Raw genomic sequence first — 14237 nt, 5'->3', positions numbered from 1 at the left:
AATATTCAGCAAGAAGGGCTTAAAGAAATGTACACACATAGATCCACTGTATCTCCCTGGATCCTGTGTTACCCAGACTGGACACGCAGGACACCACATACGATAGGAAGGACTGAGCTATGGCCCCGCTCATTGTGCACTGAGGAGCCAGCACCTAAGCTTCGGAAAATAAAGCCTGACCAGGGTGATGGCGTTCACCAGTGTCCCCACAGCCAGCTAACCCCACTCCAGGTGTGACTCGGCACATCAGCAACTCCTGCCTCGCTTCACTCCATGCCACCGGCACCTCTGCTTCACAGACCTCCCCACCAGCTGTGCACCAGGCTTCCTGAGCCCCGTCCTCCCCTGGCGCTGCCGGGTCGGCAGCAGCGGGCACCGCGGGGCCCAGGCTGCCCTCAGCCCCGCGGGGCCGCGACGCCGCTCCTTGTGCCCGCCGCAGAGGCAAGGCTGCCCTGCACGGAGCGGCAGCGGGGGCTCGGCAGCGGGGGCCTGGCAGCGAGGGCCCGGCAGCGAGGGCCCGGCGGCGAGGGCCCGGCAGCGGGGGCCCGGCAGCGAGGGCCCGGCGGCGAGGGCCCGGCGGCGAGAGCTCGGCGGCGAGGGCACGGCAGCGGCGGGACGGCGCTCCCGGCGCCTCCCCCTCAGCCGGCGGCGCGGGGAGGGCCATGACCCGCAGGGCTCGGCCTGGCAGGGGCAGCGCCCGTGTTCAATGCGAGCCCTCAGGGAAGGCAATTCCCAGCCCATCCCACACCCACCGCCGGGACTGGCGCCTCGGCCCCACACAGCTCCTGCCTTCACCCTCGGGCAGGGCACTGGGCACGGGCCATGGCTCTGTCAGCGTGCAAAGCACTGCGGCAACCTACTTACAGAACCATTTTATCTCATTGCATATTTAATTATTGCCTTGAGCATGGCAGGCACTCCCAAACTTAGCTCTCCGGGAGAGCACCTCTGAACTCTTATTTGTGTCGTATTTGAGTTCACATTTTTACAACCATCGTGCTTTTCAGTCAGTCCATCTTTCCTACGGTCTCTCGATTCCCCCCTCAGACCGAAAGATCGGAGACCACAGCAGCAGCACAGAGAAAGGCCTGCTTCTCATGGAGTGCTTTGGCTCCATCTCTACAAGGGGAGCAACAATCAACCCCCTTCTGCTCCAGATAGGCAGAACAAAAGCCCAAAAGCCCAAATTTTGCCTCCCTCTATTACCAAACCAGGAAAGGAGTAGCACAGGTGGTTCCTGTGCAGGTCCACTCTCCTCTCTAGGCTTTACCACCTGTTTTGGGTGTCACTTGTCAGAGCTCAGCCTCGGGTGAGGCAGCTACAACACTCCAAACACACGAATTACTTGGAAACCATCCTCATGGGATGCACAGAGATGTGGAACAAGAGCACTGGGGTACAGAAATACCGTGAGGCTTTATTGCCTGATGTTAAACAGTCTGTTAACCTTTAGTTCAAAGAACTTAAGTACTTCATTCACACTTTGCCAAAAAGGCAGACTCCGCCGAAGGAAAAAGCTTAATAAGCAATTTTTAAGCTGCTCTTCCAAAAATAACTTCAATCGCCACACTATTTTTTAAGAACTGCTGAATTCTGACCAAAAAAAAAAAACAACAAAACCCAAACAACAACAAACAAAACCCTTCATCCAGTCAGGCAGCTAGGTATGAACATCTTAGAATTCAAGGCAAAAATTAAAATGGGTGCTCGTTCCCACAACAATTTCTGAAGTATTTACCCTCCTTCCCATCCCTCTACAGCACTGTACCTCCTTGCCACAAAGAGAAGGTAGTTACAGTAGCCATATAATTACACAATAATTTCAGGAGCACACAAACTAAAAATTCAGTACGAGAATGGATACTTCCTTTCATACTACCTATTTGTTTCCCAGTCCATTAGCAAGCCATGTTAAAAAAAAAACAAAACCAAAACACGAAAACCAAACAAAAAAATCATCTAACCAACCAACCAAACCAATACACAAAACCTCAAAAAACCCAAAAACCAAAACAACTGACAACTGCCTCCCCCCACCCCCAACCAAAAACCCCAGGGCTTGTACTTCCAAATTATATTAATGCCAAAGAAACTAATCACATAGTTGTCCGTTGTCCTGAACAGCTTTTTTCAACCCTTGCAGAAGAGAACTATGGAAAATAAGTCCCAAACCACCATTCTGCTCCCACAAATGATACAGTTCCTTCCTTCCACCCCTGCCAATGTCAATTCTTACTTTTTACCCAATCACTCCTTCCAAAACCTCATGTAGCAACTGCTAAGCATCACTTAACCACTATGCAGGAGACTGTGCTCTAGGAGATAAGCAATGAATCCTGTTTTACTTTCCACTTTTCTAATGTATTGACAAAACATTTATTTCAAAAGACTTATGATTTGATACACTCTCTCCTCCTAGGTTCACAATTCTTATCAGATCTGGACACAGTATATTTATTTTAGCTGCTTCTTTTGCCAAAACCAAGGTGACTTAGATACTGAAATTTATGTAATATTCATTCAATTTATGTATCATTATGATGCATCAGTATCTAACTAGACTTCTCTCAAATCAAGGCATTTAACTGAATCTGTTTGTGAACAAAAAACGCTGAACATTTTTGGAGTAACAGACAAAAATAAGTTGTTATTTACAAGTAATATATATAATAAAACTACTACCATTATATGCCTTTTATACACTGTAACTGCAGTCAATTTTTGCATTAAAAAAAATTTCCTTAAACAGAAATTGTTCAGAATTATGTTTGTCCATACACGTGTATGTTATGAGAAATACAATAGCTTTTCACATTTTTTAAATTATCAGTGTAATTTACATTTTTCCCCCAATATCAAGTGAAGATTTTAAAATGGTGCAAACTGAAACACAAAGACAAGTAGCTATGAGCGCTGAAATACAATTAATTTGGAACATAAGAGTGTTTTAAACTACCAATCTGTGAGAAAAATCCCTAATATTTGGCATGATCATCTCACCACCCACCCCCAAAATGTCAAAGCTAATTGACTTACTTTTAAAGTAATCATGATTATTGCATATTAGATCTTTGGAGAAGCAGAGCTTTAACCAAAAATATTTTTAATGTAGTTGAAATATAGACATACTTAGCTTAGGAAGAAAGAAAAGTAGAACAAGTAATAAGTAATGTTATCAAATCAATCCAGTTAATTTTTTCTGTCCTTGCTTTGAGTAATCCCCCATACCTCAGATAATCCAGTTGAGTCAGTGGATACTTCAGCAAGTACAAGAGTAACAATCCAGTTTTATGTGACCAAGTTTTCATTCTGCAGAAGTTCTTTTAAGAATCTTGGTCCTTAACATGTATCATTTAAGTGCTGACAGGTAAATTAACACATATTCCAAACTGGTAACAGGGAAAACATTTACCTTTTTTTAAACCAGGATATACAAAAGACAATTTGCATAGTTACAATTCAAGCACAAAGTCACTGTAAATAAGTACAAAAGCATTTATAAATTTACTAAATTTGCTGCTGTTTGTGCCAGTCAAATTAGATAGGTATGAATGTAAACTCAAAGGGATTGAGGAGAACAGTCAGTGTTTTTGCTTAAAAAATACATAGAGAATGCTTTTTAAAGGTTTTAAAAAATATTTTCTGCAGCAGGAACAAACAGTTCAAACCCCAAAAAAAGCCATCCAAAATGCCCAAATTCTTCCTATACAGCAGAGAAAGTTTGTTCATAGGTTTCAAACCTACATACAAGACGAGGCACTATTTACGCTATTTTGGAATGTGTCCATACCCTAACATTTCAGTCCAACCCAAGACTTCCAAACCACTCTTCACTTCTAAGTCCCTAGGAAAACCCATCTTCAGAAGGTGGTGCGTAAGAAAATCCAACAAATGCATCATCTGCCTCCAGGACACTGGCATTAACAATGCTGTAGTCAGAAGAAACACAAACTGAGTATGGGACCATTTCTTCTGTGAACACTGCATCAAAATTCCCAATATCATCTGGTCCAACCTAGAGAATAGAAGGATCTGTCAGTCATCAAATTAATACAGTGTTTTAAACTTGTGCTTGTCCTTGAGATTCCAAATTTAACTCTCAAAGCTATCTATTTTGTTGTTATATTCTATTTAAGTAAATAAATTTAAGGAAGCACATCACTCTGTCTCTGAAAATAGGTATTAAAATGCTGGGTTTTTTTCATTGAGATTGCAGTTTTGACCAAACCCTATATTCTTAATGATCCAATAAACCTAAAAAATATGAAAAAAGTCTCTCTTAGGGAGATTAGCTCAGTTGGTTAGAGCATGGTGCTAGGAGTACCAAATTTATGGGTTCAGTCCCCATATGGGGCATTCACTTAAAAGCTGGACTTGATGATCCTTGTGGGTCCCTTTCAACTCAGAGTATTCTGTGATGTGTGATCTGAGATGCAAACGTTACCACCATCACCACTCCCCAGGCACCTACCACATTAGGATTAAATGGTGGCGGAATCTTCTTCTGAAGAAGATCAGTCCAGCTGAGAGATTCAAAGAACGGGTGCTTTTGAATTTCAAGCTGTAGCAAACAATAAAGATTTTAGATATTTCATAACTCCATCCTGTGCATCGTAGTAAACATTACTTCATACTACATGTACATAGAGAAGTTCTTATGTGCACGCCCTTATCAGTTTGTTTATTCACAATTTACTTTGCAATAAAAGTTGTAGTCGGTAAAAACAGCAATTAAAATTTGTGAGACTGCCTCTATAAACGGTTTTCCTTCTAAAATCATGCTTTCTGCTTTTAAGCCATAAAATCAACAACCCTGAAGTCTACTCCAGAACAAGAATGTTTTCTGTTGATATCTGTTCCTGCCTTAAAGTTTTGTTAGTTTTTGTAAAGCATATCAGTGTCTGAGAAGCAGCTGCTTCAACAGCTCTGCAATATACTTACTATTTAAGAAGCAGCAAACAGCTATGCTAAATCCTTGCATCTTGCTCAGTTACAAGGTCCACAGACTAACATTGCAAACCAAAGACTACAACGATCCCACCCCTAATGGATGGAGGACATCCTCTAGATCATTCCTCATATTGCACAGTTCTGAAGACATGTGTAACTTTCTCACATCAACTTTTTGCGAACAAAGGTTTTGTTGCTACAGTGGGGAAATGTCTGCCGTGATTTTAAGGCTAAAAAAAAAGCTGCTGTTTGCATGGAACTAGTGTTCCTCTTTACCTGAAGACTGGTTTCCAAATCATTAGTATTACCACAGGGACAGCCTTTTCTTTTGATTATTTCCCAGTTTCACTATGAACAGTGAAATCTACTTCTGTGCACCTTAGCAACTCCTACACCAGCAAGTGTTTTTCCTTTGCTGGCAGGTACAGCAGCAACCAAGCTCAAAACACCCCACAACAATCACTGCTCTCTTATCCCCAGCAACTTCCAGGGATAGACTCCACTGGTGTCTTTACTGAAGAAATAAAAAAGAGGAAAACAGAGACAGATGCAGCAATGCAGTTTCTATCTCCAACTATGAATCCTGTACTGTGCACATTTATTTGGTGAGTCCCTTTAAATGAAATAGGGCTTGATAAATTAGGACATTACTTACAAAGTCTTCCTTAGCTCCAAGTCTGCTTTGCCGATCTTTCTCCAGAAGTTCCTCCAGGATAGACCAGGCTGTAAGACTGATTCCTGGGCGCAAAACCAGGGGCTTATGAAGAATATTATCATACATCTCAGCAACATCACGGCAGTAAAAAGGAGGCTAAAAAAAAAATACAAGTTCTACATGAACTTGAAGCCACATGCAACATTGTCTCATGTGTTACTTATGATCAGTAAATGATTCTCTAAGACATGCAAGACTGCTAGCAGTGAAGCAGAAATCTCCTTTTTATGCACTGCTAACTTCTAATTCAGTCATCACCACTGCCAGAACTTTACACTTGCTAACTTCCTACCATCCGCCTCCTCTACTCCTATTAGTGTTCTCACACTAATAAGTAGCCATAGATGCCATCCAGCTTCAAAGCTCCCACTGAACTTTGCTGAAAAGAACCTGAGAATGGCAAAACAAATCCATCTCCCTATTTAAGGTCCTATGGGAAGAGACAGAACTCAAGGGAAGTAGAAGAACAGATTCTTACTGGAGTAATTACATATGACTAGAAGAAGCGTAGTAATATTTTTTTATTCTAATGCTGTCAAAAGCTAGGAGAAAACCTGGGATACCTAAGTAAAAGAAAAGTATTTTAATTTGACAAAATTTTACTTCTAAGTTGTTTTGGGGTTTTTTTGTGTATTATCATTGTTGATTCAGTTTACTCTCACAGTCCCTCAAAGGGATGACTACTGATTTTGCTGATGTCTCCGATTTTGCTTTTCCATGAACTGTCAGATACCAGGGGGCAATGTAAAATCCAAAAGAGAAAAACAAGCGCTATATAAGTACAAGACAATCTGTTAATCTCCTTAAATGGAGTATTCCAATATTATGAAAAAGTTAACATTTTTAACAACACTCAAAGGTTACTTCAAGTAAAGGGGAGAGGGGAGGAAAACAACCTTTATATATCAGGTACATACCAGCCCATAAAGCATTTCATAAAGAACTGCACCAAGGCACCACCAGTCTACTGTGTTGTCATAGGGCTGCTTTTTAATGACTTCTGGTGCAAGATACTGAAATGAATAAAAAAAAAGTTCTTTAGAGAATTAGGCTAGCATGGATAAAACCTAGGTTTTAGTCACTTCACAGTAAACACTTTCAAAAAAGTTGCTTCGTAACAATCAAATGTTTCAGCTAAATACTACACCTCACTCATCTTTCACTGTATTCAAAGGTCTTTCCTGTAATTTAAAGTATGTTTATCAAGTTACCAAAGTTTCTAATCCTCTGTTTGGTGAATCCCTCATATATGTTCAAGCCTTTCACATTCTAAGTTTTCCAGTGCAGTTTTCCCAGTAAAAAGACAACAGAGTCCAATAACTCAGTCAGGAAGTTCAAAGTTTTGTGCATATGCAATAATTTGATTGAGGCACAGATATTAATTCCCTATAAACTTACTAAGAATCAGTGGCAGGATTCTTAGTAAGTTTATAGAGTAAGTAGATTCATACTGACAAATCTGTAGCAGCTGTTACACAAGCTAATACTCTTGTGTCTACCCAGCAGTTAGGAGACATGGAAGAAAACAGTATTTCAAAAGGGATGGAAAAACATAGCCATGTGGGTAGCAACCAGCAGACACTGCATATTAGTAAGAAGAACAACAAATAGATGTGTAGGGAGCTTGTCTTTGGGTTGGTTTCATCTTGTTCAAAGAATGCAAACCTCCCAGCAGTACAAAACACAGTATCTGACCTTCCAGCTACACAAATATTAATAGTGATCAACAGTCATTTAATTACTGATAAAAAACCCATGAAAGCTGTCAACATACTTCTGGGGTCCCACAGAAAGTTGCAGTGGTATCAGAAGTTGCAATCCCTTCTTTACAAAGTCCAAAGTCTGTCAAGACAACATGACCCTGTTTAAGAAAGAGTGATAAGTTAAAAAGAGAACATGCTCAACATGTGAATACACAGAAGTGTCAATCTTGTGAGAGAACACAGAAAAAATCTTGCATACTTACTAGTGAATCTAGGAGAATGTTTTCTGGTTTTAAATCCCTATTAAAAAAGAAAAGGCAGTAAATCAAAACAGCAGTCACAAGTGCTTCAGAGGCAAGGGGTTTTATTATTCTTCAGCTGAAAGCTTCAAGTTTTGATGAAAGTGTTATGTTCAGGTTTCCTGTAAGATGATTTCTTGTAGAGTTTTTTATTTGGCAATTTGTCCTATTTTGAATTTCTGCAGGACATGGATACCTTTCAGAAACTTACCTGTAGACTATATTTATGGAGTGTAAGTAGCCCAGTGCACTGGCTATTTCAGCAGCATAAAATCTGGCTCTGTGCTCAGGAAAGGAACGTTCTCTTTGTAAGTGAAAGAACAGCTGTAAATATGCAAATAGGAAATAAGAACATTACACAGACAAAACAAGTCAGGTTAATAACATGTAATTTTACAGTAAAGAGTAATTTATTTCGCTGTCCACTTTTTTTTTTTTAAAGCACAATGAAATAGAATTGGTTTTTCTGCATGACGTCGTCATTACTTTACTCTCTTCCCTGTTTCTCTTTTGTGGCTGAGATAGACAGGTTACTCAAACCCATTCCCTTGAAACCAGGACTAGTCAAAAGGAGCTAGAGTAAATCACAAAGCTGTGAATAGAAGCTGGTAAGACTAAATCATGCAAGATTGCCTCCAAGTAGAATATATAACCTGGTGTCAAAGAAGTCATCTTTCATTTCTGAAAATGTGTGTATTTGAAGATTTGCATAATTATTTATAGAATTGTATTCTGAAATAACCTAGATGTAGATCACTGTGTGAGATGTGTATTCCAAGCTGATCCACCAGTTCTCTCCACTACAGAGAATTGTCTGGCTGCAAATAATTTGAGCAGATACAGAAGTCTAGACAAAGATTAAATATATAGATTATATTTATAGATTCAACTACAGTACACACTCAACTTGTAAAGATTTTAAGAAAAATGAAGTTTTCTGGTTCCTGCCTACAAAGTTCAGGAAAAATAAAAAGCCACCCCAGCTTTCCAAGCTTTCCATTCAAATTTGAAAGCTGCTTTGAACTGTATTTTAGTTTGCCTGAAACAATAAAAACTAAGTTCTGACCACAATTCAGAGCAAACCAGGATTTTCATAATACAGTCTAACTAAGGTACATTAGACAAAATAAATGACCATCTTGTTCCAACTCTGATGCAATATAATAAATTCAGCTGTCAGTTTCCTTTCTTCCCTTTTTGAAATATCAGCATCTCGGTTAATGCACATGCAAGAGGAAGCCAGTGTTCCACGGTGAAAAATGTAAACATAAGATTAATTTGTAGTTAAAGTAATTTTATTACTTTAAAAAGTAACTGTAAAATACAGTATTTGTATCTGACAAGCATGAATAAATTTGGATTGAAGTTGTCAGTAAGAACAAGAACAGGGTCCAAATAGCTAGAGAAGTCTGTAGCAACAGCAGATAATAACAGAATTTTCAAAATTGGGAGAATGTGGATCACAGCCCATTGTAAAGGATCACTTCACTCCTCCCACCTAGAATTAGCAGAATAGACAGACTACAATGCAAACAAAACCACCACATACCTCTCCTCCATTAACAAAATCCAGGACAAAGTAAAGCTTTTCTGTTGTTTGGAATGAGTAATGTAGTCCAACCAAAAATGGATGTTTCACATTTTTCAAAAGCACATTACGCTCAGCCATAATATGTTTTTGCTGCAAGAAGTAAGAGATCAATAAGTGAACAGAAATGACTTTGTAACTGAGGGAAAAAACAAGGGAGGTGGGTGAAAAAAAGACTATTTCTCTTAACCTCTTTCCTATTGAGAACAATTTTTTTCTGCAAGACTTTGACAGCGTAATATTTCCCATCCAGTTTTCGTTTTGCAAGAAGAACCTGTGAAATTCAAAAGAAAAGGAAGAAATTTGATTGTTGCAGTTCACATACTATGGGTAATATTTTATCATTTTGGCCTAACTGGAAGGGGTTCATGCTATTTTTTTCGCAATACAGTTTATTTGCTTTTAATTCAGTCAGTCAACAATGTAATTGCCAATAGAGTGAGCTTACAGTTCAGTAAAAACTGATCACAACAGTGGTATCATGAAAGACTGAATTATAACATTTGTTTTCCATGACCTGCTAAATCTCTATCAAGATTAATTCCAGCTTTTTGGAGATAAATTGCAAAGATAATTGAATGAAAAACAACAACATGAATAATAATTTGGAAATGGAGATGTCAAAAGGGATTTTCCTTCGCATCTTTGTAAAATATCAATACGTCACTTTTCAATGTGCTGTTGCTTACACTGCTCCACAGTTTTAGAGGTTTCACAAAACAGACCCTGACAACAAGAGGAAAAGCACAATTTGTACTCCAGCTCCTGCATAAGCATAGGGGTATCCTCCCTTCCTCCCTGGGGAAACAGGATCCCAATTGCCCGTAACAAGAAAGGGAAAATATCCCCTTTGTGAGTCCCAACAAGTGCCTGAGGCAGCCAACAGCTGCACCAGGGAAATGGCAGGGCAGGGCCACAAATCAGCAGCAATGAGGATCCAACAGAACAGTTTATGGGCCACCCTAGAGCAACACCACATCTGGAACCTCTGGCCAAGTCACTGTGCATGAGAAACCAGAGAGCATCCTTGCACCACCATAAGACACAGGAATAAAAGCTCACCTTGCCAAAGCTGCCTTTCCCAATAACTTTGAGGAAATCAAAGTCTGTTGGTTTAGCACTGAAAGATATTTAGGAAGGAGACAGGTCATCTGGGTAGAAATGACAAGCCTTACAGCTGTACAGCAATGTAGTGCAGCACCCTCCTTTTCTTTGCTCCACCCAGCACTGCTTCTGCAGACCTGTACTCAGACACAACTCCTCTTCATTTTGCAATTCCATTTTCCTCTAGGGGAAGTGTTCAAGTTGCATCCTCTGAGTTAATTTTATTTACTAAGTTTAACCTTATGATGTAAAGGAGAGGCAAGACCATTTTTTCATTCTCCATGGTCTAGATTTTTGTAATTTTTAAGTCTCCATTTCCCCATGACATCTCCTGGAGCTTATTTCCAGCGGTCCAAATGGATTCTAAAGTTTACACGAGGAAAGGAAAGACCAAGTTTGTTATCTATTCCCTCTTATTTGTTCCATTCTTCCCTCCATCCAGTCCTCCCTCATTTTAAATTTCAGTAAGAGGAGGGAGGTCCTAACACCTGCCTCTTCTTGCTGTTGGTATGAATTCACTCTCAGTTTTTCCATTTCCCACATCACCACTCCCTTCAGTTTTTCCCAGGATTCCCTTACTCTTTCCTGAATACAATTCTGTCAGCAAAACAATTATCTGTGTTTTCAAATTGCAAAACAAGTTACATCACCATACACCTCTCTATTTATTGCCCCCAAAGGGAAGGACTCTTGTAATTCATTTCTTACTGCAATCTATTAACCACTTCCTCCTGCTAGCCCAGAACAAATCTGTGAGGAAAGCAAAACCAAAACAGCAGTTATCTCCTAGAGGAGAAAAGCAGATTCACACAGAACTGAGAACAGAAACTCTGCAGAAGACACCAAACAGAGACACAAGTTACCAGTGCAGTAACTGGGTCATAGCACCAACGAGGCAAGCTGCTCCTTTGGCATGCAATAAAGCAAACTTGTTTTCAGAAGCTGTGGGACCACTCCCCAGGTCAGTCTAACTTTTCAGGTTTTCAAATTAATTTTAATCCCATTTAATTAAGTTTAAAATTTACATTAAATTGAATTACATTAAAATCAATTTAATTGAAACCTACTGAGGATTTCCAGATGGTCCCAGGTTGATATTCTGTGAGGTAGAGTTTAACTGTTGGGAGAAACAAAGAGGTATACTTGTAATACTTCTTCTTTTCTCTTATCTTTCAACCAATCCTAATTTCAAAATACTCTACTGATCTGATCAATCCATACTTTTACACTTGTTACATTAGAATTTTAAGAAGATCTAACATCTAGATTGGGAACTGAAATACCTGGCCATCATCACCTTGTCACAAATTCTTTCTACACACATCCTGTTCCAAGATGAAGGTAGTAAAATATCTGTGTTCATTCAGAGAGGAAAAGATCAGAAACAAAAATTGAAGAGTATTTCAACAAACAAACTGCTCCTCTTTCAGAACTTAACCCTTTATGTACTTGCTTCATGAACGTATTTCCTACCTTTTATTCCAAATTCTTCAAGATCTTACTAATACAATAATTTTAAACCCACACTGTTTATATAAGAGTAATTAATGAAAGACACAGTGCTTTTAAAAACACGGAAGTGAACATTCTTTCAACCCCAAGAAAAACATTACCAACCTTTTCTATCCTGACATTAAAGGTTAAATAACTCAATTCCTGGAATTCCATGAATCTTACTGGTACACACCCAGGCAGAATTTGTAAATTACAGGGAGCAGAGGAAGCCACTGTCATTTAGGCGATTTTCTCCATTTTGTTTTTGATTTAGAAAAGCAGTATTTGTACTCTCATTGTGATTCTGGAATTTACTAGAGAAGAATAAACTGCACACAAATACAAGTTACCGGGGGACAGGCTGCCAGGCAGCACAAAGTAGTACTTCAGCAGTGGAAAATGGTCTGACAGCAGCACTGGATGCCACTACTCACTGAAATGAGCCAGTGGTGCTGGACAGTTTTGAAAGAGCTACTGCAAAAAATACTTTTTTTTTAGAGTTTTTTTTTGTTTCTTGTTGTTTGGCTTCATCATTTACAGTAACCATAAGGGGAATTTTCCACCAAAAATATGGGGTCCAGGCCATTATGCAGTAGCTCTCTTTTTGGAATTTGTTGTGGTATGACACATCATTAATTTTCCAGAGATGGTTTATATCATTCCATATTACTTAGAATACCTTTCATAGGAGGAGGAAACCTGTATCTTAAACTAGTGACTTTAAAATGAAACTTTCAGAATGCACTAAATCTCCTGAGGATCACACACAAACTGAAACAAATCTTACATTTTTAACAGGGGCTGAGTAAGAAAAGAAGTACTAATATCACATTTTATGCCAAGTAGTAAGTAATAGAGAGGACAAGATTAATATGGCACTTCTGCCTTCCTAGAAATACTTTTTTCAAACAGCACTGTTTCTGGAGGCTGCAAACGAATTTTCAGAGAATATATCCAGCTATATAGTGGCTTTCTTGACAAAAGAAACAAAAAAGACCTCACACAGTGTTATATGTGAAATGAAATTAAATCCATCCTTCCTCCTAAGTGAATTTTAGAAAGATTGCGTTTTTTCCCCTGAGAGAATTCTATTTCTCCCCATCTTTAAAAAAGAAGAACACACAAGCAAACAAAAAGACAATTAAACATTCAATCTCCCCTGCTCCTTGCCAGATGTTCTTAGCAAGAGCTTTTGAACAGACTGCAAAAACTGACAGCTAAGCTATGACTAAAGTTGTATTTCTTTAACCAGTATAGTAAGGGGGGAATAAGCAAGACAAAGCCAGCAATCACTTTTACTCCTCTCTGCAGTTCACACCTGACAGAAAAATAGCTTACAGCCCACAGTGGAACTGAGTTGTTTAAAAGAACAGGGGGGGATTTATTGCAAAATGTACCAGTAGTTTTCAGTAAATAATATACCTAAGAAGATTGCCGTCAAGAAGCTAAAATTTAGAAGACTGTTCTACTTCTGTTTTATTACCTTCCGACTGCTCCTTTCATCTTCATCTTCAGATGGATCTGACTGGTGTTTTGGGTTATCCATCTGAAGAAATGCTCTGACATCTGGGCTAGAAACACAGTTAACTTCATTAGCACACCAATAATCTGCATGATTTTCAGCCATAAACACAGCATAGGATTGAACAGCAGCATACAGAGGAGTTACTCATCACTAAGTTTTATATTTAAGTTCTGGTAATTAAGAACTGTGTACAAGCAATACTTTCTTTTACAGCAACATAATTCAACTGCCAAGTGTGTTATACAGTACAAACCTTTTCACTTGCAAAAATCTGACATGGTAAAGTATAGGTATATGAAAACTTCAGAAGGAAACCCTGCAGAACTGCATTTAAAGATAATTATCAGAAGAAAGCATGCGTTCTAACTGGCTAGCAGACACCAAGAAACCAACTTTCTTCCCAAAAGCCAAAGAGTTTAAATTTTTGTTTTCTAAAATGAACTGAATTGTCCAATACAATAGGGAATGAAATACATCATCTGTATCCCAAGGGAAGACATGTGTTCCAAGAGATACACAGCAGTAACATTCCTCTCCCCATTCACTTTAAAGCAGAAGATGGTGATCCTGTATCCAGAATTCCTTCTAGCTGGACACTGTCAAAACAGTGTTCAGAAATCCTTTCAATCAGCTGAAGGACACAAATGCTTCAGGAATTAGCAACAGGCCTCCCACAGTACCTAAAGACATGCATTTTATCTTCAGCAGCATTTTCAAGCTCTGTCTTGGTGGGGCTGGGGGACAAGGAATGAGAGAAAGATGGGGAAGTAAGAGAATTCCAAGTATTTCTTCTTCCAGAAAGAAAGGCTTTTCCAACAGATCAAAAGAATGAACTTACTGAACCACAGCACAGTGCAAG

The 14237-nt window shown here is 39.2% G+C and overlaps 1 protein-coding gene across 2 annotated transcripts in view; it reads right to left on the bottom strand.

The window, feature by feature from the left end:
• Positions 1-2627: 2627 nt before the first annotated feature.
• SGK3 (serum/glucocorticoid regulated kinase family member 3) overlaps positions 2628-14237 on the bottom strand; it is a 55610-nt gene continuing 44000 nt past the window's right edge. For both annotated transcript variants that reach the window (XM_036397017.2, XM_036397025.2), the window contains exons 6-17: positions 13337-13424; positions 11427-11476; positions 10318-10375; positions 9446-9529; positions 9217-9348; positions 7879-7991; positions 7632-7668; positions 7440-7526; positions 6583-6678; positions 5606-5761; positions 4472-4561; positions 2628-4015 (exon numbers count right to left, since the gene is read on the bottom strand). In XM_036397017.2, coding sequence (XP_036252910.1) covers positions 3845-4015; positions 4472-4561; positions 5606-5761; positions 6583-6678; positions 7440-7526; positions 7632-7668; positions 7879-7991; positions 9217-9348; positions 9446-9529; positions 10318-10375; positions 11427-11476; positions 13337-13424 — 1162 coding nt within the window. In that variant the 3' untranslated portion in view covers positions 2628-3844. The remainder of the gene's footprint in view (positions 4016-4471; positions 4562-5605; positions 5762-6582; positions 6679-7439; positions 7527-7631; positions 7669-7878; positions 7992-9216; positions 9349-9445; positions 9530-10317; positions 10376-11426; positions 11477-13336; positions 13425-14237) is intronic.

Source organism: Molothrus ater, chromosome 1 (assembly GCF_012460135.2).
Source record: "Molothrus ater isolate BHLD 08-10-18 breed brown headed cowbird chromosome 1, BPBGC_Mater_1.1, whole genome shotgun sequence".
Lineage (NCBI taxonomy): Eukaryota > Metazoa > Chordata > Aves > Passeriformes > Icteridae > Molothrus > Molothrus ater.
The sequence above is the reverse complement of the archived record's forward strand: the minus strand, read 5'-3'. Positions and strand labels throughout refer to the sequence as shown.